The sequence below is a fragment of the Bos indicus genome, chromosome 18 (assembly GCF_029378745.1).
Source record: "Bos indicus isolate NIAB-ARS_2022 breed Sahiwal x Tharparkar chromosome 18, NIAB-ARS_B.indTharparkar_mat_pri_1.0, whole genome shotgun sequence".
Lineage (NCBI taxonomy): Eukaryota > Metazoa > Chordata > Mammalia > Artiodactyla > Bovidae > Bos > Bos indicus.
The window spans coordinates 36685781-36708697 of NC_091777.1; the positions used below are offsets into that span (position 1 = coordinate 36685781).

A 22917-nucleotide genomic window follows, 5' to 3' on the forward strand; every position below is an offset into this window, starting at 1 on the left:
AATGTCTGTGAATACAGCAAAGATAGAGCTTTTATTGGGAGCTGTACTTAGTTCCTTTAAGAAATCGTATCATCAAGAACAATATTTGCAGCTATTTGCAGTCGGTGTGTGTGTTTAGTAGTTGTTTTTAAATATCACTGAAGTGAAGTGAAGTCGCTCAGTCGTGTCCGACTCTTTGCAACCCCATGGACTGTAGCCCACCAGGCTCCTCTGCTGCTGCTGCTGCTAAGTCGCTTCAGTCGTGTCTGACTCTGCGACTCCATAGACGGCAGCCCGCCGTCCCTGGGATTCTCTAGGCAAGAACACTGGAGTGGGTTGCCATTTCCTTCTCCAGGGGATCTTCCCGACCCAGGGATTGAACCTGGGTCTCCAGCTTTGTAGTCAGACGCTTTACCGTCTGAGCTACAAGGGAAGCACAAATATCATTAGTGAAGAAATTAAACAATTGAGTATTATTTTACATACCGAACTTCATTATAAGAAGGTACGGCATCTGATTACTTCACTATTTCAGTGTTTTGGTGACCAAATGTTTTCATACTGAGTAAAATTCATATTTTTTATAAACTACTTCTCATCCTTTATACAGAAGTTAATCACGTTGAGTTTCTCAAATCGTGCACATTGACGGTTTGTGTTAGCTATTTTTACATCCCCTACCCCAGGGAAATTCAGGTGGCGAGAGAAAAACATTTTTTCCCAAAGGGGGCGTTCCCAGCCGAGTCGATCCCGCCCCTAGTGCGTCCGCCACACGCCACCCGGCAGCGGCGCCGTTCCGCTGAGGCGCATGCGCAGGTCCCCAGTGGAGCTTTGCGCTTCAGTCATGGCGGCGGTCAGTCAGGCTGCTTCCAGCAGGGTTCTGGAAAAGTGTGGTCTGGAGCAGATTTTGGAGGCGTTGAAGCTGCTGCTGAGCCCGGGAGGTGAGAGGACGGAATTCGGCGCCGGGCTGCACTGGGGCCTTTGGGCAGGGTCTGTCCAGCGTCATTTTACCCTTGAGGAAACCGAGGTTCAAGGAGGGATGGGAACCGCTGAATATTTATACTAGCCGAAGTATCTCGAGCTGTTACCTTGGGCCAGGCACTGTGTTAAGCACCGTGGGTACGTGTTTTCATCCGTCCTCACTGCAGCTCTGCGAGGACTGCAACCACAGCCTCAGAGGGTCTCCCAGAGCTGCCTCGGAGAGGTCCCAGTTTCTTGAGAGCGCAGGGTCTGATGTGGACACTGGACATTTGTACAGAGTGCCAAGGAGTCCAGAGAAAGGAAGCAGTGACGTTTGAGCTGCGTTTTGGGGAGAGTATTTAGGGATTTACAGTCTGTGGTAGGGATTTACAGTCACTTTTAGTCTTTCCCAATTTAGAATCAGAAGGGACCCTGGGAGTGGTGTAGCCTGGCACTCTCCTTTTACTCCTGAGGATACCCCCGGCTCATCAAAGAATAAGTAACCTGACCAAGATCAGATGGTCAGATATGAGGCAGAACACGAACTTAGAACCAAGGTCTACCGAACCCTCTTGTCAGACCAAGGCAGATTATTCAGTATGGAGCCTCTGATGTTATCTGGAGCTTTGGGGAAGATAACACATGAAATAGGGCCCTACCTCAATGAAATAGGGCCCTACTTTAAATTAGAGTGTACAATTTGGAGGAAGGGGTTTGTAGGGTGAGGAAGGTAAGGTACATGAAGGTTATGTTCCCAGTCTCACATTTTGAGATTTCCCCACCTCCACCCCAAACTTCGAAAAGTCAGGAAACAGTAAGTAGTATATCATACTAGGGGCAAGTGAAAGCTAGTGGGGGGAATTCCCTGCCAGTCCAGTGGTTAGGACTCCCTGGTTTCACTGCGGAGGGCCTGAGTCAGTCCCTGGTGGGGGAACTAAGATCCCACAAGCCGAGAAGTATGAGCAAAAAGGAAAAAAAAAAAAGTAATTGAGTGCCTGCTAAGTGTCAGCCCCTATAGTGTGCTATTTAAGTATGGATCTTTTTATCCTCACAGCAATTCCATGATATAGGTATTACTTGTATTCCATTTTACAGATGAAGGCTCAGGTACATTGGAAATCGCCTAATGCCAGTCTCCTAAGTGGTAGAGTTAGGATTTAAATTTCACATGCCTTCAACTGTAGTATGGAAGTGTATATACTACTTTGCCACAGTGAAGAATTAAACTGGAAAATACATTTTTAACTTGTTAGTGGAGTGGTTGCTTGTCTAGCAACTGCAACTATCTAGAACATTACTGAGAACAGGGATTCAATAAGTTAAATAGTCTGGAAGTAGTCATCTGTCGCAAAGCACATACACTTTGTATTTGGAAGACCCTAACTCTCAGAGTATGTGGTGGAGTTACTACATGTATTCATTTAGCTTAAGAAAAAACAAGCATTATTATTTGAAAAAGAATAATTAGGTAAAATGATATTATTTTCAGATAGGTTATATTGTGTGAATCTTTCTGCTGTTTTCTTTTGTCATGTCAGCTGCTGAAGGAATTACAAAAATTCCTGTGCGTAATAAGTATTCATATGTTCCTGATGGACAGAGGGTTTTGAGACAAGATGAAAGTATTTGCTAAAAGTACCTCCAGCTAGTTCAACTTCTTTTGGTCTTTCAATTGACTCCTTTTAGGTAATATTTACTGAGAGTCAACTGTATGTAGTATTCTGTCCTCAGTGATTTTGGAGATAGAAATATTATTTAACAACTTGTGCTCTCAAGTATCTTGTTTGGGGAGACGGTACTCCAAATATATTGTACTCAGTCGCTCAGTTGTGTCCAATTCTTTGTGGCCCTTTGGACTGTAGCCTGCCAGGCTCCTCTGTCAGTGGTATTTCCATGGCAAGAATGGTGGAGTGGGTTGCCATTTCCTCCTCTAGGAGATCTTCCCGACCCAGGGATCGAACCAGGGTCTCCTGTGTCTCCTGCACTGCAGGAGACAATTTTTTTTTTACTGCTGAGCCCATGAGGAAGCCTCACTCCACATACAGGCCGATATATTCAACATAGCAGATAATATTAATACTAGTGGTGAATGGAGGGAACAGGTAGCAGTTGGTTAGTTAGTAAAGGAGTTATCTGAGGAAGGAGCTGTGGAAGGATACAAGAGGAAGGAGAATTCAGTCTAGATGGAAATTGAATAGACAGAAAGGAAGGAAGATACCAAGTCTTTCCCTTTTGAGCTATTAAAAGGTCTACAGCATTACATATTTTCTCTTCACCTGCCTTCCATTTCTGTTCTCAGTTGTGGGGCAAGTAAGAGTAATAGCTCCACTTCCCTTATTAGGAAGTGTGTTAAGCAGAATTGGAAAGGGGTTGTCAGTTTTAGTGAAGTTTTGCTTGAGGTCATCTCAGCAGTTGGTCAGTCGCTAAGTTGTGTCTGACTCTTTGTGATGCCATGAACTGCAGCATGCCAGGCTTCTCTGTCCTTCACTACCTCCTGGAATTTGCTCAAACTCATGTCCGTTGAGTTGGTAATGCCATCCAACTATCTCATCCTCTGTTCCCCACTTCTCGCCCTTGGTCTTTCCCAGCATTTTAGCAGTAGTTTTCCTAAAAAAAAAAAAACAAAAAACAAACTTGCCAGACTAAATATATGTTCATTGAACTCAGTCATTAGAATTGAATTATGTGGTGGCTGGGGGGCTTTGGCCACCTCATGCGAAGAGTTGACTCATTGGAAAAGACTCTGATGCTGGGAGGGATTGGGGGCAGGAGGAGAAAGGGATGACAGAGGATGAGATGGCTGGATGGCATCACTGACTCGATGGACGTGAGTCTGAGGGAACTCGGGGAGTTGGTGATGGACAGGGAGGCCTGGCGTGCTGAGATTCATGGGGTCACAAAGAGTCGGACACGACTGAGCGACTGAACTGAACTGAACTGAACTGGGGGGCTGTAAATTGTGGTGATTTGTATATGATGAAGCTGTATCACATATATGTGTTTGGCTGCACCAGGCCTTAGTTGTGTCATGCAGAATCTTTGATCTTTCTTGCGGCATGTGGTATCTAATTCCCTGACCACGGGTCAAACCTGGGCCCCCTGCATTAGGAGTGCAGCATCTTAGCCACTGGACCACCAGTAAAGTCCCTTATTTTCCAGTTTGCATTTACTAAAAAGTACCACACAAATTATGAAGTCTGCTTTTAAATGTCACAAAGCGTAGACTTTTAAATTGGTGGTGGGAAGAATAAATAACTTTGTTTATGAGGGCAGCATTTCCCAAAGCATGATGGGGATGGTTGTAGGCAGTATGTAGAGAAACATTTTGAGGCTGAAAAGCTTCAAATAGTGATCAAGAGCTTGGATTCTGGAACTGGGTTGCCAGAGTTGAACATGCTCTCTGGCAAATGGCTTAACCTTAGTCTTCTTATCTGGAAATAAGGATGTTAATATAATACTCTACACCTCACAGAGGAGAAGGCAATGGCAACCCAATCCAGTATTCTTGCCTGGAGAGTCCCATGGACAGCAGAGCCTGGCAAGCTACAGTCCATGGGGTCGCAAAGAGTCAGACACGACTGAGCAACTAACACATACACACACACACACACACCTCACAGAGTTGGTAGAAGGATTGAATTAAATACATATCCCTTAGGATAGTATATTAACTATTACTAATTTAAGTTTAAAAAGATTAACTTGAAGAAATAAATGAATAAAGCAAATAACAATACAGCTGGTGCTCAAAATAAATGGCCAAAAAGTTGTGGAAGCACTATATGACTCTAGTTTGAAAGACTTTGTTTTAAGGCTACAGATCTCAAATTTTTTGGTTTCAGTACTCCTACACTCTTAAAAAGTGTTGAGGACTTAAAAGAGCTTCTATGTGGGTTATGTATATCAATATTTACTGTATTACAAATTAAGAGTTTAAGAGAACTCTTAAATTTATTTAAATGCAACAGTAACAAACCTGTTACATGTTAACATAAAAAAATATATTTTACCGAAATAACAGTTGGAAGAGTAACATTGTTTTACTTTTGAATGGCATTGTTTTATTACACTTTTGTAAATCTTAAGTGTCTGACTTATTAGAAGGGAGCTGGGTTTTCATATTTGCTTCTGTGTTCAATCTGTCATGACAGGTTTTTTTATTGAAACAGATGGATATCTAGACTCACACATCTATATATGTAAGTGGAAAGGGAGGAAATTTCCATCATCTTTTCAGATAACTGTGTATTCCTCTTTAAAACTCAACAAGAGGTAATTTCTTAAAAGGTTGATTTTAATATAGAATATGAACTCATATTAATGAATTTTCATATTTGGTACACTCAAGAAAGAATGAGAACATAAAAGGCACTGTCTTAGTATTAATATGAAAATAGTTTTGACCTTGCTGACTTTCTGAGAGAATCTTGGGGAGGCCCTCAGAACCTGAGACCCTATACCACACTTTTGAGAACTGCTGCTCTCAGAGAATGCCGTGTTTATTTTCAAGTAGCTTTTATTTTTTATTTATTTATTTATTTTTATTCTAAGTCACTTCCGTCGTGTCCGATTCCGTGTGACCCCATAGATGGCAGCCCCCCAGGCTCCGCCGTCCCTGGGATTCTCCAGGCAAGAATACTGGAGTGGGTTGCCATTTCCTTCTCCTCAAGTAGCTTTTATTTTTATCACCAGAAGAGGGCAGAGGAGACCACTTTAAAAGGGGCTCTTGAGAAAAAAGGGCTAGCAGCTTTTGTTAATCACTTTGTGTCCCATGTTTAAGTTCCAAGATCTTATAAAGTCACAGGAAGTTACTTAGAGATTGTTTATGGATCTTAATCATTAGTGGCAACAAGCTATGAAAGCACTCATTTCCTCTTTAGGTGTGTATTACTCAAAGGCAACAGATATTCATGCCAGTGAGTCGAAACACTTGCCCTGATCAGTCTTAGAGAAGTCCTGAAAAATCTTACTCTTCTGATTCTCACTATTTTAGTGATTCTCACTAAATTGATTAACATTTTTAAATGTTATTGTTGCTTTTTCTTTTCATAGAAGTAGTTAATATTACTTATAAAGCTTTAAAAAAAAGAGAAGCTAAAAGAAGAAAATTAAAATGACCTTAATCCCACAATCCAGAAATTACATTTTGGAGAGATATATATATATATTATTTGTTTACAAAAATGATCTCATATACTACATACTGTTTTCTAACCTTAAAATATATTTTTAGTACAGAAATAATACATATTCACTCTGAAAAAAATTTTAATGAAGCAAAAAAGAAAAAGCCCTACCTATCCAAAGCCCTACCATCCAGAGATCATCACTGTTAACACTTTGAAGTATAGCTTTTGAGATCTTTTTCTATGTGTGTACTGAGGCACACATACATATAAGTTTTCATAGCTAGGTTCATCCTGTTTTTTTATCCATCAGTTTTCAGAAAAATACATTAGTGTCTTAGTCTCCAAATTTAGCCAACGGAGTGATATTTTTTGGTTTTGTTTTATTATGTAATCATGTTTTTGTGTATATATATGTTTCAATTTATTTTAGTGATTATTCTTGATACTCTTAATTGTTCCATCTGTGGCCTGTGGGAGTCATTCAAGTTAGCTGTTGGACTCTTTGATGTGACCTAGTAGTCTTTGATTGCTTCTTTGCTTTAAGACATAAGATATTCAGATTCATCTTATACATTTCTTGCTCTATGCTTGAAAGCAGTTCTTTTTAAGAATAAGTGATATTTAGGGACCACAAGATGGACACTAGTAATATTTATTGCCACTGAGATGTCATTGCTTCAGACTTTTTCAGTGATTAGAGCCAGGAAATATGTGGATTTTCAGAAAACAAAAAAAAGCAAATTGAAAGTTCCTACTGATATTCCCAATTAAAATGAAATGTTACAGAGTTTAAATTTTTCCTAACATTTCATTAAGAAAAATTTTAAGCTTATAGAAAAGTTGAAGGAATTTTACCATGAAAACTCATATACCATGACCTAGACTCTTTAACATGTGTTTGTCCACCTAGCCATTCTTCTTTACTGTATTTTATATTTTTATCTTTATATTTTCTCTTACCTATAAATATTGATTCCTAATAAAATTAATAGTTATTTACTTCCTTCATATATATATGCACTCAAATATATAGTCACATATTCATATATACTCACACATGCGTATAGTGTTTTAAAATAACAAGTCTAACATTACTATCATCAACAAACCTGTTTCTAAGGGATTTTGTTTGTTTGTTTTTGCCCTCAGGATGTACAGAGTTCTATATGTCAAGTCATTTGAAATAATTATGTGTGGTTATGCTGCTAATTTGGTTTAGAGAAAGAGCTGGAACATTTTTTCTGTAAAAAGCAAGCAGTAAATATTTTGGGCTTTGTGATCCATACTGTCTCTGTTACAGCTATTCACATCTGCCATCATAGCTCGAAAGCAGCCATATGTAATATGTAAATAAATGAGAATGACTATGTTCCAGTAAAACTTTATTTGTGGAAATAGGGGCAGGGCCAGATTTGACCTGTAGCTTGTATTTTGGCAACCCTGGACATAAAGTATAGAATTTTTAGGTTTATTTGTTTTTTATCTTTAGGAATATTTTGAATTTTCCTTTTGATTTGTTTTTTTTTAAAACTATGAAAAATGTGTGTGTGCTCAGTCGTGTCTAGCTCTCTGTGACCTGGTGGACTGTAGCCCACCAGGTTTCTCTGTACATGGAATTTTCCAGGTGAGAGTACTGGAGTGGGGTACTATTTCCTTCTCCAGGGGATCTTGCCCACCCAGGGATTTAACCCATGTCTCCTGCATTGGCAGGTGGATTCTTCACTAGTAGCACCACCTTTGAAGCTCATGAGAAACATTCAGTGCTTTAAGAGGAAAACTCTAAAACTGGATACATTTATCCCTGTCTACTCCCACCGATTTTTTCCGTTTCTCTATAGACAGTTCATTGTAGTGAATTTTTAATTTGTTCTTCCATTACTTTTAAAAAATAAAAATAATCTGTGTACCTTCCCATTCTAACACAAAAGTTAGCATACTATATACATTCTTCTGTATCTTTTAAAATTTAATATGTCTTAGAGATACCTGCATAGTGGTAGGTAGAAGTCTTCCTCTTTCCCTTTTACAGCTGCATAGTATTCCATTATGTGAATATGCCACTGTTTATTCATCAGTTCTCTATGAATGGATGTTTGGGTTGTTTTAAGCCTTTTGTTAATGTAAAAAAATACTTTTACCAGACTCAGTGGGTTTGGGGTCCTTAGTGAACACACCAAGTACTTTCTTAAAGTAGAAGCATTTATTACACGTGACAAGTAAGGAGGCAGGGAGATAGTGTTACCAAGTTCAAGCTATTACTGTTCACTGCTCTACCATGACAGGACAGTAAATTGGGGGACAGGTGTTGGGGCAAGAAATAACAACTTTACCTGGAAGCCAGCAGACTGAGAAGATGGTGGTACCAGAAAACCATCTTAACCTAGTTAGAATTCAGGCTTCTTTTTTACTAAAAGGGGATAGGGTGTGGCTTGTTGCAGACTTGGCGCAGTTGTTGATCTAGCCATGATGTTCCTATAAACCTCCAACTGAGAAAAATGTTCAATGGAGAGAAATGTTATTTTCTTTTCTGCAACTTTTTATCTCTGTGTAAGTGGAAACGCCTTATACCTTTAAAGGTCAAACCTAGGAGGTAGAGAAAAGGCTAGGGCACAAAGATTAGAGCTGAAGGAATAGACCCAATCTGGAGTCAGGTTTGTTCTGTGTTAAATAGGCCTCAAAGCACTATCTCCCCTAACCATTGGACCAGGGTAGTTTTAAGCCCGGGAGGCATGCATATTCCTGAAAGGGCAGGCATGATCATCCATAAGCAATATAAAGAGGCAGCGGTTACTCTAGGTTGCCCAAAACTGAAAGCAAACAGGTGCTTGAGTGTTTGCGTGTACTACAGTGTCTTGTGGGATGTTTTGTAACCTTTTGGAGACACCTGGTGCAATTTAAGGGTTAGCTTCTGCGAGACAAAGCGCAATTTGATTGAGCCCCATCCCTTCCCTACTGCTGCGTATCTAACAATATGGCAATGAGAAGCTTTGTGTATATGTCACTTTGCATTTTTGCCTGTGTATCTATCTATAGGATAGATTCTTAAAAGAGGGATTGCTGGGCCAATGGTTAAATGCCTATATAATTTTGTTAGATATTGCCAAATTTCTTTTCTTAGGGAATGTACCATTTTAGTCTCTTACCAGCCGTGTATGAAAGTGTTTCCCCAAAACACACAATGTGTTATAAAAACATTTGGATTTTAGCCACTTGATAGATGGGAAGTGATATTTCAGTATAGTTTTAATTTACTTTTCTCTTAGGAGCAAGGTTGATCATATGTTCATGTTTAAGAGCAATTTGCATTTCTTTTTCTGTAAACTGTTCATATCTTTTCCCCATGTAGTACTTCATGCTCTGTTCCCTTTAGAATATTTTTAGTGAACATGTCATTGAATAATGTTCACCATAGTATAATGGCTTCAAATAATCCATCTGTCATTCATTCATTCATTCAATAAATAACTACTTATTTTGAACAGCTACTGTGTCAGACAGGCCTTGTTCCAGGCAAGGAGAACACAGCAGTGAACAAAACAGAGCAATATCCTTGTCCTCAAGGAGTTTTTGTTCTCGGTGGTGGAGAGACGATAATAAGCAAAACAAATGTTACATATAAAATACAGTATGTTAGATACAGGTAGACTATAATTTACTCAACGTGTATTTCTAATTTTACACTATTATAAATAATGTATTGTTGAACACCCTTTTAGTTATCATCAGTTGCATCTTTCTTAGAAGATATATTAACTTTAGTTTTGAAGTCTGTTGCTGTTTGATTTCATTTATGTTTTCAGCATTTTATTGTAGTTTTATAACCATAACCCACCTTTTTGCATTACATTTTTAGTAGTCATCCTAGAATTACAATATACATTGTAGTTTTTCACAATCTGTTTAGAATTTATCTTGTACCACTTCATAGGACATATAAAAACCTTGTAACTGTAAGGGTTCTTTTATAGCCTTCCACCCCTTTTGGGTTTTATGCTATAGTTTTCATGTTCATTGTATCTATGTAAGATATAAACCCCATAATACAGTTTTATAGATTTTACTTTAGACAGTTATATGTATTTAAACAAAGAGGAAACAAATGAATCTTTCATATTTACCCACATATTTACCATTTCTGATGCTTTTCCTTCCTTCCTGAAGATCCAAGTTTCCATCTAGTACTCTTTTCCTTCAGCTTGAAGAACTTCTTTAGCATTTGTTTGTATTCCAGATCTGCTGGCAGTCAGTTATCTGAGTTTTTATTGATCTGAAAATGTCTTCCTTTTTCTTTCATTTTTGAAGGTTACTTTTTATTGGATATAGAATTGAGACTTGATAGGTGGTTTTTTTTCCTCCTGTCATCACATCAGGTGGTGGTGGTTGTTTTTTGTTTGTTTTTTACCCTGTTACCACTTTAATGTTTTTCCATTATCTTTTAAGTCATTGCTTGTGAGTACAGTCATTCATAGCTTTGGTCTCCTATGCTGACTGCTTTTTTCTGACCACTTTCAAGATTTTCTCTTTGTCTAATTTTTAATTTATTTTTAATTGGAGGATGATTGCTTTACAGTATTTGTGTTGATTTCTGCCCTCTTATCAGTGTGATCTTTATCTTATTTCAATGATTGACTATAATATGCCTAGATGTGATTTTCTTTCTACTTATCCTGATTGGGCATCACTGAGCTTACTGAATCTGTAAATTTATGTTTTTTCACTAAATTTTGGAAAATTTTGATCATTATTTCTCCACATCCTTTTGTGCTTCATTTTCTCTCCTTTTATTCTAGTTACTCTCTGTTTTATTACAAATACATCGTTTGATAGTGTTCACAGATACTAAGGCTGTTTCTATAAAATCTTTTTTTCTTTGTTGTTCAGATTGGATAATTTCTAGGAGTATATCTTCAAGTTCATTTTTTGAAGGGGGTCATCTCAAAGCTGTTAAGTCCGTCCATTGAGTTTTTAAAAAAATTCAGATATTTTGTTTTTAAATTCTAGTATTTTCATTTGGGTTTTTAAAAAATGCTTGCTACTTTTTTGCTGAGAGTCTGTATTTTGTTCATTCATAATGAGTACTTTCCATCACATGCTTGAACACAGTTAAAAGAGTTGCTTGAAAATCTTTGTCTGCTCAGTCTGACACCTGGGTCATCTCGGATCAGTCTCTATTTGATTGTCTTTCTCTTGAGGTGGATCACATTTTCAGATTTGTTCATCTGTCTAGGACTTTTGGATTGTATAATTGACATCATGAAGGATATGCTGTTGAAACTCTAGATTCTGTTACAGTCCTCCAGAGAAGATTGATCTTTTTTGGTTTGGTTTTGTTTTAAAGTAGCCTTTTTTTTTTTTTGCGATGCCATATGACATGTGGGATCGTAGTTCCCCAACTCGGGATCAAACCTGGGCCTACTGCAGTGAAAGTGCTGAGTCCTAACCACTGGATCACCAGGGAGTTCCCTGAAGTAGGCAGTTCATTTGACTGATTCATACTCTAAGCTCTGTCTCTTCTGCAATGGGCAGCAGCTCTTTTCAGTTCTTTCCATTTTAGCTGAGGTATTTAAAGTTCTTCCCATAGATGCTTAGTTCAAAGATTAGCCATAGATTTAAGCACAGTTTGTATTAGATGGTTGGATGGCATCACTAACTCGATGGACATGAGTAAGAGCAAGCTCCGGGAGTTGGTGATGGACAGGGAAGCCTGGCGTGCTGCAGTCCGTGGGGTTGCAAAGAGTCGTCGGACACGACTGAGCTACTGAACTGAACTGACTGAATGCAGAGCTGGGAGCTCTTCCTCTCTGGTTCTGTACTTTCTGAGATTTCTTATTTTCCGCCTGCTGTAATTGCCCTGAATTGTATGCTTTGGTTCTTGTCAGTAAGATGAATTTCTTCTAGTGTTTTTGGTATGCAAAGACCTAACCCCAGACTGAAAAGCAGGAAACTTCTTCAGTGCTGTTTTTTCCTCCTGGGTGCCTTCTCTAGTTTTTGTTCCCTTTCATCACCTTCAGGCATCTTCAGATATTTGCTTTTTACTCTTTGTTCAGAGTTGATAGTTATCTGAGAGAGGCTTGGTCTTATAGGAGTTCTAAGGAGATCTTTATTATCACTCTTTATTCATTCTTTTACTCAGTCAACTACAGATGCTCGTTTGGGGCTTACTTTATGTCAGCTGTGCAAAGCACCGACCAAACAACAGAGACGTGGTACCCACCGTCATTAAGTTTAAATTCTAAGAGAAGAAAGAAAGTAAATACCAATAAAATAATTACTGATTACGATAAGTACTATAGAGAAAAGAAATTGGGTGTTATCACAGAGTTAATAGTGTGGGCAATGGCTTTTAGAGTGGTCAAGGAAGGCCACCTGTGAGGAGATAATATTTAGATTGAGATTCTGGATATCTGTGTCTCAGCACTTCTGCTTTTAGGTGTATATACATCAGGAATGTGTGTGTGTGCTTCCACCAAGATAAATCTATTTTATTTTTTATTTATTTTTAATTTTTGACCATACCACATGGCATGTGGGAATCTTAGGTTGTTCCCCAGCTAGGGATTGAACCCATGCTCCAATATTGGAAACCACTACACTGCCAGGGAATTCTCAAGAGAAATCTGTTTTAAATATTAAGAGGATCTGATGTGTGAAAAGTAAATTTTTAGGAGAGTGAAAGTAGGGAGGCCAGTCAAGAGGGTTCTGATGTACTTCAGTTTAAAGATGTTAATGGCTTCGACAAAGGTTGTAGTTGTAAGATGGAGAAAAATAAATTTGAGAATGGTTTAGTAAGCAGAACAGGAAAGACTTGGTGATGGGTTGGATAAAAGAAAAAGGTGGAGATGTAACCAGTTAGTAGCCAGGTTAGATTGTATTTAGGAGTGTAAGGTACGTGTGAGAATCAGTAATTTGTTGAATTTGAAAAGCCTAAGAAATATCCAAGTGAAGATTTCATTCAGCAGTTGGAAATATGTCTCTGAAACTTAGAATCATGGGCTCTAAGTAGTCATGGGCCAGGCATGTAAATTTGGAAGCTGTTAGCTTATAGCTCCGGAGAAGGCAATGGCACCCCACTCCAGTACTCTTGCCTGGAAAATCCCATGGGTGGAGGAGCCTGGTAGGCTGCAGTCCATGGGGTCGCTAAGAGTCAGACACGACTGAGCAACTTCACTTGGATACATTGGAGAAGGAAATGGCAACCCACTCCAGTGTTCTTACCTGGAGAATCCCAGGGACAGGGGAGCCTGGTGGACTGCCGTCTGTGGGGTCTCAGAGTCGGACACGACTGAAGCGACTTAGCAGCAGCAGCCGCAGCAGCAGCAGTTTTTAGCTCATTTTTAAAGACCTAGGCCAGATTAAGACTGTCGAGGAAGATAATCCAGAGTTCAGGACAAGCCTTGGAGCACTTTGATATCTGGTAGAGGAAAAGAACCAGTAGAGGAGACACTTCGAGATGGCCATTGAGGTAGAAGGAAAAAAACCAGGACAGGGTGCTTGCTGCCCCAGAACCTAAGAGAGGAGCGTTTCAAGGAGGGAGTCAGCAAGGATGTCAGCTGCTGAGAGAGTGCACGAGCTCCTTCACCAGCAGAGGGCAGTAAAGACCATTTTGGGAGAGTTCAGGAAAAATTGTGAATAGATATTAGGGAGTGTGTATGATTGAATTTCTTTGCATCCCATGTCCATATTCTGCGATCTGCCTCACTGGTTGTAATTTTATGATGGAAAGGACTTTTTTTTCTTCAATGCCTTATTCCTGGGATCTAGAACAGCTTGAATGAACCTTCTCTGGTAAATGTTTACCTTTTTAGATTTCTCTTCTCGATATAGTTTCAGCCCAGTAAGTTGATTAAGATCTGGCCTCTTGGTTCTGGGGCAACAAGCACCCTGTCCCCTCAGAACGTGTGGGGAATGGAAACAAACCATGAAGTATTAGGTCGGCCAAAAAGTTCGCTCAGGTCTTTCCATAGGATGCTCTCAAAAACCCAAATGAATTTTTTGGCTAACCCAATATAATGTGTTCTGTACATAATTCTAACTACATGAAAAGTGCTGTGGTAAGGCAGGAAATGTGGTCTGGAATTCTGCCTTGCCTGGGGAGGCATAGTTGGGGGGCCTCTTTCTAGAAGTAATGACATCTGAGTCAGGCTTCAGAAGATGAACTGGAGTGGGCAAGGTATTCCTCATGGAGGGAAGCACAATTTGTTTTCCATGTATGTAATTTGATTGATTTTTCTTCAGAAGGATCAGGCTCAAGTTCACTGCAGATCACGAAACATGATATCCTGTTGGCTACTTTAAAATCTAACCTGTCTGCTTTGGAGCACAAGTTCCTGAAAGATCCTCACTGGAAGATACTGAAACTCCTACGGGATGAAATTGCTAATGAGGCAGAATGGCCGCAAGACTCTATGGACGTCACCTGGCGTTTTACTTCCCAGACTTTATTGCTGCTGCTGTGCTTGAAGGAAACCATGCTCCGCCTGGCAGCTGATTTCAATCCAGGTAAACCCAACCCGAAGACTCCAGAAACTGCTCCTGCCCTGAGCCCGGACACGCTTAGCGTCTCCCAGCAGAGGACTGTCCAGTCAGTTCTGCAGTTTGTAGTGATGTTGGGTGTCTGCCCCTATCTCGCGCCTGGTGTTGGAGTCCCTCTGAGATTCAGGACCGAGTTTGGGGCCGTTGTTCAGGACGTGGTGTGTCTCAGTGCTGCTCCCAGTGCAACCCGGAGGCTGTATACGAGCTGCAGCGTCCTCCTCAGTGTTGCTCAGCACGCGTCTCTGGGGAGCCTGGTTTTCTGCCGCCATTTTGGGGATATCGCAGCAGGTCTGTGCCAGCTGGGGTTCTGCCCAAGCAAGAGATCGCTGCTGAGTCCTGAGGAAGAGGTAAGCATCCATGGGGGGAGAGAGAGAGAGAGTGTGAGAATCTCTGTGTGTCCTTGTGTGTGGTTGCTATAAGAGATCATCTCAGTTCTTTGGAAAAGTGCTGATGGAAAGACCTAGAATTTTTATTAAATGCCTAAGCATCTCTGGTGGATAGACGAATCTTTTTAGGGGGTTGGACCTTTCATTTATTAAATACGAGTCCTTTCACTCCTGGAGAGTCCATTTCACCTGTTCCCTTCTTTCCATTTTTTGAAACAGCTGTTGCAAGCTGTTTCTTTGAATCTCTGTTTCTTTCCAACTTTGTAAAATGTGTTTATTAATGCCTGCCTTGAGAAACAAAACAATACCTACCTTGGAAGGTGGCTGTGAGGAATAAGGATAATGTGTGTAAGTTACCTGGCCCAATACCCAGCAGTGCTCACCAAAAAGTTACTACTACTACTATTAATATTAAACTGTTTACGCCTCCTTCATTAAGTTCTCGGGAAAATTAAGTGAGATGAAGTATGCAAGCGCTGGGTGCCCTCCACAATCCAGTCAGTGTTGGTTGTTAGGTGCTGAGGGTACAGGCAAGTGTTTTGTTGATGGTCAGTAGGGATTTGAGCGTCTGAACGATAAAGTGATACGAAGGATACAAAAGCATTAGATGTGGCCCTTTTCTCCAACAGCTCACACAGTCACTGGGGAGACAAGACTCACAAGTGTAACATAACAGGGACCACTGCTTCCCCATGAGAGCGCTGCAGCCTTAGCACAGGAACCTAAACAGAAGACGCTGTTAAGGTATAAATGTAACCAGGGTCACGTGCAGTGTAATTCCTTTGCTCCTGCATCCAGATTTTATCATGTCCACTCACTTATCTTTCTGTCAGCCTTTCTATGTCACCCTCCAACTTGTTCCTTTTCTGTTTGTTCTCCCTGTGCTCACAAAAGAAAATAAAACAGAAAACACTTAAAAGCCATTGTCACCTGAGTAGTCACATGAAATTATGGTCTCCTCCAGCGCCCTTATGTTTTGCGGAGCAGAGCTCTGTGCTCTTTACAACAGGGTGTGCGTCTTGACGGCTCCATCAGTGCCTGCTACCTGCACTTCCTTGAGATGAGGGGTCTGGAGCAGGTCTTATGCCTGTTGTTTGAGCTGAGCAGTACCCAGAGGTCTCAGGCAGAAGAGAGAAAAGAAAAGGGAAACACAGAAAGGACCAAGTGATGGGGTGGAAGGAGAAGGGGAAACATGGTGAGTGGACAGTATGAAGCTGGACAAGTCCCGCAACAGCTCCTGCTCCGATCAGCATCTGCATCACAATTTACTAAATTGTATTGAGCAGGATTCTGAGTCTTGACTGTGAAGCTCCCAAAGGGGGTCAGTCTGTTGTGGCTTGGAGCAGGGACCCAATTAAACAGCACCCTCTTTGCTGCCCAGATTCTGAATGAGTGAAAAGACAGTTAACAGAGTAAGAGATGACAAGTCAGAATGTCACCTTTATTACTCATCAAGGCAGAGCTGGAAGGTCTATAGAGAGAGACCCATGGGTCTCCTAACAGTGCATTCCACAATGAGATGCACTTCTCACCCAGTTTTAAAGAGTTCTAGAAAACTGCAGCTCCTTCTGCCCCAATGCAGAGGACATGCCCCTGAAAAATCTATGGCACAGAAGAGCAGAACAGACTGTGCGCTCATGCCCAAGAGACTGAAGAGGAGCGAGCTGTGTGTGCCAGAACTCAACAATCAGATGAGTGGATGCAGTCTCCTGCCCAGAAGTGGGTGAGGGAATGGAGAGGGGGCCAGGAGTGTTTCCTTGTTATAGCCTCCTCTGAATGGAAGGAAACCAAGAGGCAAAAGAATTAAAATGGGTAACCAACAAGGACCTACTATATAGCACATGGGACTCTTCTCAGTGTTATGTGGCAACCTGGATGGGAGGGGAGTTTGAGAGAGAATGGATGCATGTATATAAATGGCTGAGTCCCTTTGCTGTCCACCTGACATTATCAGTGCGTTGTTAATCGACTATACCCCAATACAAAATAAAAAGTTAAAAAAAAAAGGCAAAAGAAGTCGGCCTCCTGCTCCCCTCACAAGCATCTTTGTTCACTGTTGCAGAGCATTACCTTCTATTGCTTGCCTGGTTTCTATCTCACAGAAGCCAAGGACATGTTTCTTTTAGGTGTTAACTGAAGAAGAAAGAGCCCTATCGAAGAAGGCCCTAAGAGACATCTTGGATCAAGTGTATCAGCCATTAGCAGTCCGAGAATTACTTATCCTCCAGGGAGGACCGCCCCAGGTATGCACACCTGGGGATTCTTGTGGGTGAAGCTTTAATGATAGAGTGTAGTGTATTGTCTTCTTCCCTGGTAGCTCAGCAGTAAAGAATTTGCCTGCGATGCAGGAGACCCAGGTTTGATCCCTGGGTGGGGAATATCCCCTGAAGAAGGAAATGGCAACCCACCCCAGTATTCTTGCCTGGGAAATCCCATGGGCAGAGGAGCCTGGCTGGCTACAGTCTGCGGGGTTGCAAAGAGTTGGACACAACTGAGTGACTAAACAACTGTCTTCTCCTGGAAATTAGTCTAGTTGAATACTGTTTCATCTTTTAGATTGTTAATTGGTATTTGCCAAACTAAATTACACCGACCTCTGGGATAATTTTAAGGGATTTTTCTTTTAATGAAAAATGGACACTTTTCCCAATAATATTGTGATAATTTTTTAGGGCTTATGACAAAAATATACTTTATTCATTCTCAAACTGGGTCTTTTTTTTTAAACTAAAATTTGGCTGTTTGGCAGTATTCTTCTGGCAAAAGTATTTGGACATCTTACTCTTTGAATGGAGTATTTGAAGTCAAGGAATTTAGAGTAAAAACGTAATAGTATACTGCTCAGCATAATATAGTTTCTTTTTTCCTTAAAAGTGATTATTTTTCCAGAATGATTCAATTTGGTGATGTAGCTGGAATTATCTATTTTCTTTTAGTACCTAAATTTTAGTAACGAGTTTAGGTGAGTAAAGCATGAGGGTCCAAAGGATGGGACTTCCCTGGTGGTCCAGGGATTAAAACTCTGTGCTCTGAATGCAGAGGGTCTGGATTCAATCTCTGGGCAGGGAACTAGATCCCACATGCTGCAACTAAGGCCTGGTTCAGCCAAATAAATACATTTTTTTTTTTTTTTTTAAAAGCATGAAGGCTCAAAACAGTTAACTGTATTAACTGTTAGACACTGAGAGGAATGCCCTCTCACTGTTGGAGACTCTCCTCTTAGTGGTGAGTCTTCTTTGGAAGCTGCATTTGATTGGAAGGACTGCATTCAGATTGGTTACATGGATTTTGTGTCCCCCCAAGTCTATATTTTATTCACAAACATTTGTATATTTCTGGGCTTGAAATTTCACTTGATACTTTTTTGAAGAAGTTTCACTGTATTTTTACTTCCTTAAAATTAAAAGTGAGGCTGAAGAGATTTTATAAATGTTTACAAAAAAAATTTTTTTTTTTTTTGCCATGATGGTTTTGCAGGATCTAAGTTCTCCAACCTGGGATTGAACCCAGGCCATGGCAGCGAAAGTCGAAGGAATCCTAGTTGAAGGAATCCTAACAACTGGGCCACCAGAGAACTCTCCCCTTCCCTTTTTTTTAAAAGAAAAATTTTTGCCTTTTTGAAGTCTGTGTAGCGTACTGTTAATTATCAGTCTGACTCAGTATATTTGTATATTTCAGATTGGACTGTAAATCCTATCTGAAAAACAAACAAAAAAAATCCTATCCATTACGCTGACATTCATTCACACATTTCCCTTCGTTTTTCAGTCCTGCTCAGAAGGGAAGATGCAAGACAGGTGTCGAGCCCCAGCTTGGCTCCGGCGTCTGTGTGGGCAGCTCCTCTCTGAAAGGTTGATGAGACCCAGCGGTGTTCAGGCAGTAGTCCGGGGCATTTTGGAAGGAGCAGGTGGTAAGAAATAGACGTTTGTTACTTCGGCATCCACTTTTCTTTATTGGTCTCTAGCCTTTGACTGTAAAACCTGATGTAGACTAGGCTTTGTTTGTGCCTTTGTGGGGCGTGAGGAATTTAAACTTTAATGAACTCCTTTTCCAAAAACTCATTTTCTTGCTATTTTCCCCCAAAATAGTTGTGATACATTGCTCATGTTGCATAATATTATCGATTGTTTCAAATAAGTTATAATACCAGAGGAAAACATTGTACAGAAAGTTTAAGTAAACCCTATAGAAACCAAGAAATTCTCTGTGGAAAAGGCCAGAGGTCCTATGAGTACTTCACCTCAGGACTTTAAAATACAAAAGCATTCTCCTCAAGTTTGAGATACCCAAGAGATAGAAGCTTTGGAATGAAATTTTAGATTCGTTTCCAGTTATATTCTCTTAGTCCTCATTAAGAGAAGAAATGTTAATTATCATACTAAGTATGGTAGTAGTTTTTAATTTATATTTTTTGACTTTTAAACAAAATTATATATGCACATAATTTAAAGAATCAATAGGTCTATAATACTTTTAGAGAAAAATAGCAGTCCTTAGCGGCTTTTCACTCCATTTCCCATCCCCAGAAGCAACCACTTGGAACATTTTGAACAGGTGTCTTCTGATATTTTTTCTAACCATAATCCTTATATTAAAAAATATTTCACTGGAATGGATGTGCCTGGTAATTTTTGAATGGATAGCGGGCATTTTAATTTAACACTGCTGAATGCTGTATTTTGTTGTATTCCTTTGTTGGGCTTTGTGCTAGGATGCGGTTAATTTTCTTGATATCAGTTTGAGTCCTTCAGTTCTGGCTCTTAAACCTTGTTACTGTGGGTGGATAACAGCCTTTAATTTAAGGTAATTTGGCACCAATACTAAAGTGATACCTTTCTGGGATTTTACTTGATTCTGTATGTATTAAGAGGCTTTCCATGCTCACCAGTAGGAACACTAACTATTCCAAGCCCTGCATGAACGCTGGGGATTGTTCTCCCTACTCCTTTCTGGTGTTTCTTGCCTTGGGTTTCTCTCTCTGTTGCTCTCCCTCTCTCTCAACACACACACACACGCCATACTCTGCAGAAGACTTGAGAGAGGATTCCTCTGCTGATCTCTGGAATTCCCTCTTTGTGTAGCTTTCTCCTGTCTGCTGTTTTACCCGAAAAGCTCTAGCTGTGTTGACGTCCCTGAATTCTGAACTGTGTTTTCTTCTTTAATTCAGCAGCATAGCAGGCTTCATTGGATTCTCCTTTACCTGTGGTGTGGCCTCAAAACTCTCTATGGACTTGCCTTGGTGGTCCAGTGGTTAAGACTCCATGCTCCCAGTGCAGGGGCACTGGTTCAATCCCTGGTCAGGGAACTGAGTTCCTACATGTCTCGTCGTATGGACAAAAAAAAAAAACAAACCTCTCTCAAGGTAGTAGGCTAGGGCGTTCACGGGGCTCACCTTGTTTGCTTCCCTTCTCTTAGGGACCAGTATCTTGGGCTGCTTTTATCCAGTGTCTGAAAGCCACCATTTACATATTTTTTCTAAGGGGGTTAGGTAAATCTGATACCTGTTACTCCCTAACTCTAGTTTAAGGCAGTTTGAATGACAAGATGCATATAAAGAGACAGAATAATAGAAATATTAATCATTTAAAACATGTCAGTAATAAGCACAAAGAAGAAACTAGTGTTCAGATAATATGAGTACTCTAATTACAATGGTTGAGTGCTATTTTTTTCCTCTGAACTTGCCAGAGACCAACATCAAAACGAAAGTACGAAGAGGTAGTTTATCTTACAGAAGAAATTAGCGACTTTCAATAGGGAAAAAAGTAGTTTCTCCTCTAATTTAAGGACCTTATGTGGTGAGGTGCTATGAATTTTTGACGTCTGTATCCATTGCTGACAGCTGGGGCGGCTGGAGGGAGTGATGCTGAGGCCACAGCTGCCGACTGGAAGAAGTGTGACTTGATTGCAAAGATTTTGGCCTCTTGTCCCCAGCAGTCTCTTTCACCAGAGGATTATTATAGAGATATCTGCCCCCAGGTAAATCGTGTTTCTTTTGTCTGTTTGAGGATTATCTGTTTATTTATAGAAAGAGGACTTTAAATGTTCACCTAATATTGAGTTAGGTGCTTTCCCAGTGGCTCAGCGGTAAAGAAAATGCCTGTAGTGCTGGAGACGCGGGTTTGATCCCTGGGTGGGGAAGATGCCCTTGGTGAAGGAAGTGGCAACCCACTCTAGTATTCTTGCCTGGAAAATCCTGTCTGTCCATGGTGTTGCAAAGAGTCGGATACAACTTAGTGACTAAACAACAACAACAGTATTGAGTTAATATACTGTTTATTATTCAGTGAAGGACTTTCTTAATAACATTAAAAACGTGTGGGAGAGACTGATCTGTTAGGATTCCCCGATAGCTCAGTTGGTAAAGAATCCTTCTGCACTGCAGGAGACCCCGGTTCAATTCCTGGGTTGAAAAGATTCCCTGGAGAAGGGATAGGCTACCCAGTATTCTTGGGCTTCCCCTCTGGCTCAGCTGGTAAAGAATCTGCCTGCAGTGTGGGAGACCTGGGTTTAATCCCTGGGTTGGGACAATCCCCTGGAGAAGGGAAAGGCTACCCACTCCAGTATCCTGGCCTAGAGAATTCCATGGACTGTATCAATGGGGTTGCAAACAGTCAGACATGACTGAGTGACTTTCACTTTCATCATTAGTAACTGACTAGCCTGCCCTCAAAACTGGAATATAAAACTAGTTTTGTCATATTTATTATCTTTTCTGTGTTTTTAATTATTTTTTAAAAAATATGTAGTAAATAAAAAAGGTAAATTAGTATGCTGTACAATTTTAAAAAGCACAAAAGAGAAAGCGGAAAAATGTCTCTCTCCTGTCTCTGTACCAGTTTCTTATTTATTTTGCAGAGACAATCTGTGAATAATGTGTATACAATTATATGTGTATGTATTTGTTTTTATATTCTAATTTTTACCCAATGATAATATGCTGCACACACTATTTTTCAGTTTTGCTTTTTTCACTTAACAATGTACTTTGGAGATCATTTCATATTAAGCTGTCTCATTCTTTTTCTTGGGTGCATAGTATTTCATCATATTATGTACCATAATTTATTTAACCAGCTTCCTATTAATGGACATTTAAATTGTTTCTATTGTTTTGCTGTTACAATGCTCCAGTTAATAGGGAAAATTTTTAGAATTGAAATGATTGGCTTAAAAAGTATATTTATTTAAATTTTTGATTGATACATATGGATCTGTTTTCCCACACCGTTGCCTACACAGTGTATTACAAAACTTTTCTTTTTTTTTCCCCTTTTTTGAATTTTTATTTTTTATTATTATTTATTATTATTTATTACTCTACAATATTGTATTAACAAACTTTTCTTTGTTAATCTGATAGGTGAAAATGTGGAAGGAGTGTTCTTAGTCACCACTCCACATGCTTTTAGATGTAAGATATGCCTTTTGGAGTACAGTGTAAAGAAAGTCATTCAGTTGTTATGCTGGTCTTCACGTTCTCATGGGGAAGCATCAGTTCAGTTCAGTTCGGTTCAGTTCCTCAGTCACGTCCGACTCTTTGCGACCCCATGAATCGCAGCACGCCAGGCCTCCCTGTCCATCACCAACTCCCAGAGTTCACTGAGACTCACGTCCATCGAGTCAGTGATGCCATCCAGCCATCTCATCCTCTGTCGTCCCCTTCTCTTCCTGCCCCTAATCCCTCCTAGCATCAGGGTCTTTCCCAATGAGTCAGCTCTTCACATCAGGTGGCCAGAGTACTGGAGTTTCAGCTTTAGCATCATTCCTTCCAAAGAAATCCCAGGGCTGATCTCCTTCAGAGTGGACTGCTTGGATCTCCCTGCAGTCCAAGGGACTCTCAAAAGTCTTCTCCAACAACACAATTCAAAAGCATCAATTCTTCGGTGCTCAGCTTTCTTCACAGTCCAACTCTCACATCCATACATGAA

The 22917-nt window shown here is 40.2% G+C and overlaps 1 protein-coding gene across 2 annotated transcripts in view; it reads left to right on the plus strand.

Moving 5' to 3' along the window:
• Positions 1-805: 805 nt before the first annotated feature.
• Positions 806-22917, plus strand: part of TANGO6 (transport and golgi organization 6 homolog) — a 184462-nt gene continuing 162350 nt past the window's right edge. Inside the window, exons 1-5 of one of the 2 annotated variants that reach the window (XM_019978905.2) lie at positions 806-920; positions 14304-14947; positions 17113-17229; positions 18755-18896; positions 20829-20965. In XM_019978905.2, coding sequence (XP_019834464.2) covers positions 824-920; positions 14304-14947; positions 17113-17229; positions 18755-18896; positions 20829-20965 — 1137 coding nt within the window. In that variant the 5' untranslated portion in view covers positions 806-823. The remainder of the gene's footprint in view (positions 921-14303; positions 14948-17112; positions 17230-18754; positions 18897-20828; positions 20966-22917) is intronic. The other variant, XM_019978906.2, reaches the window with a different exon arrangement.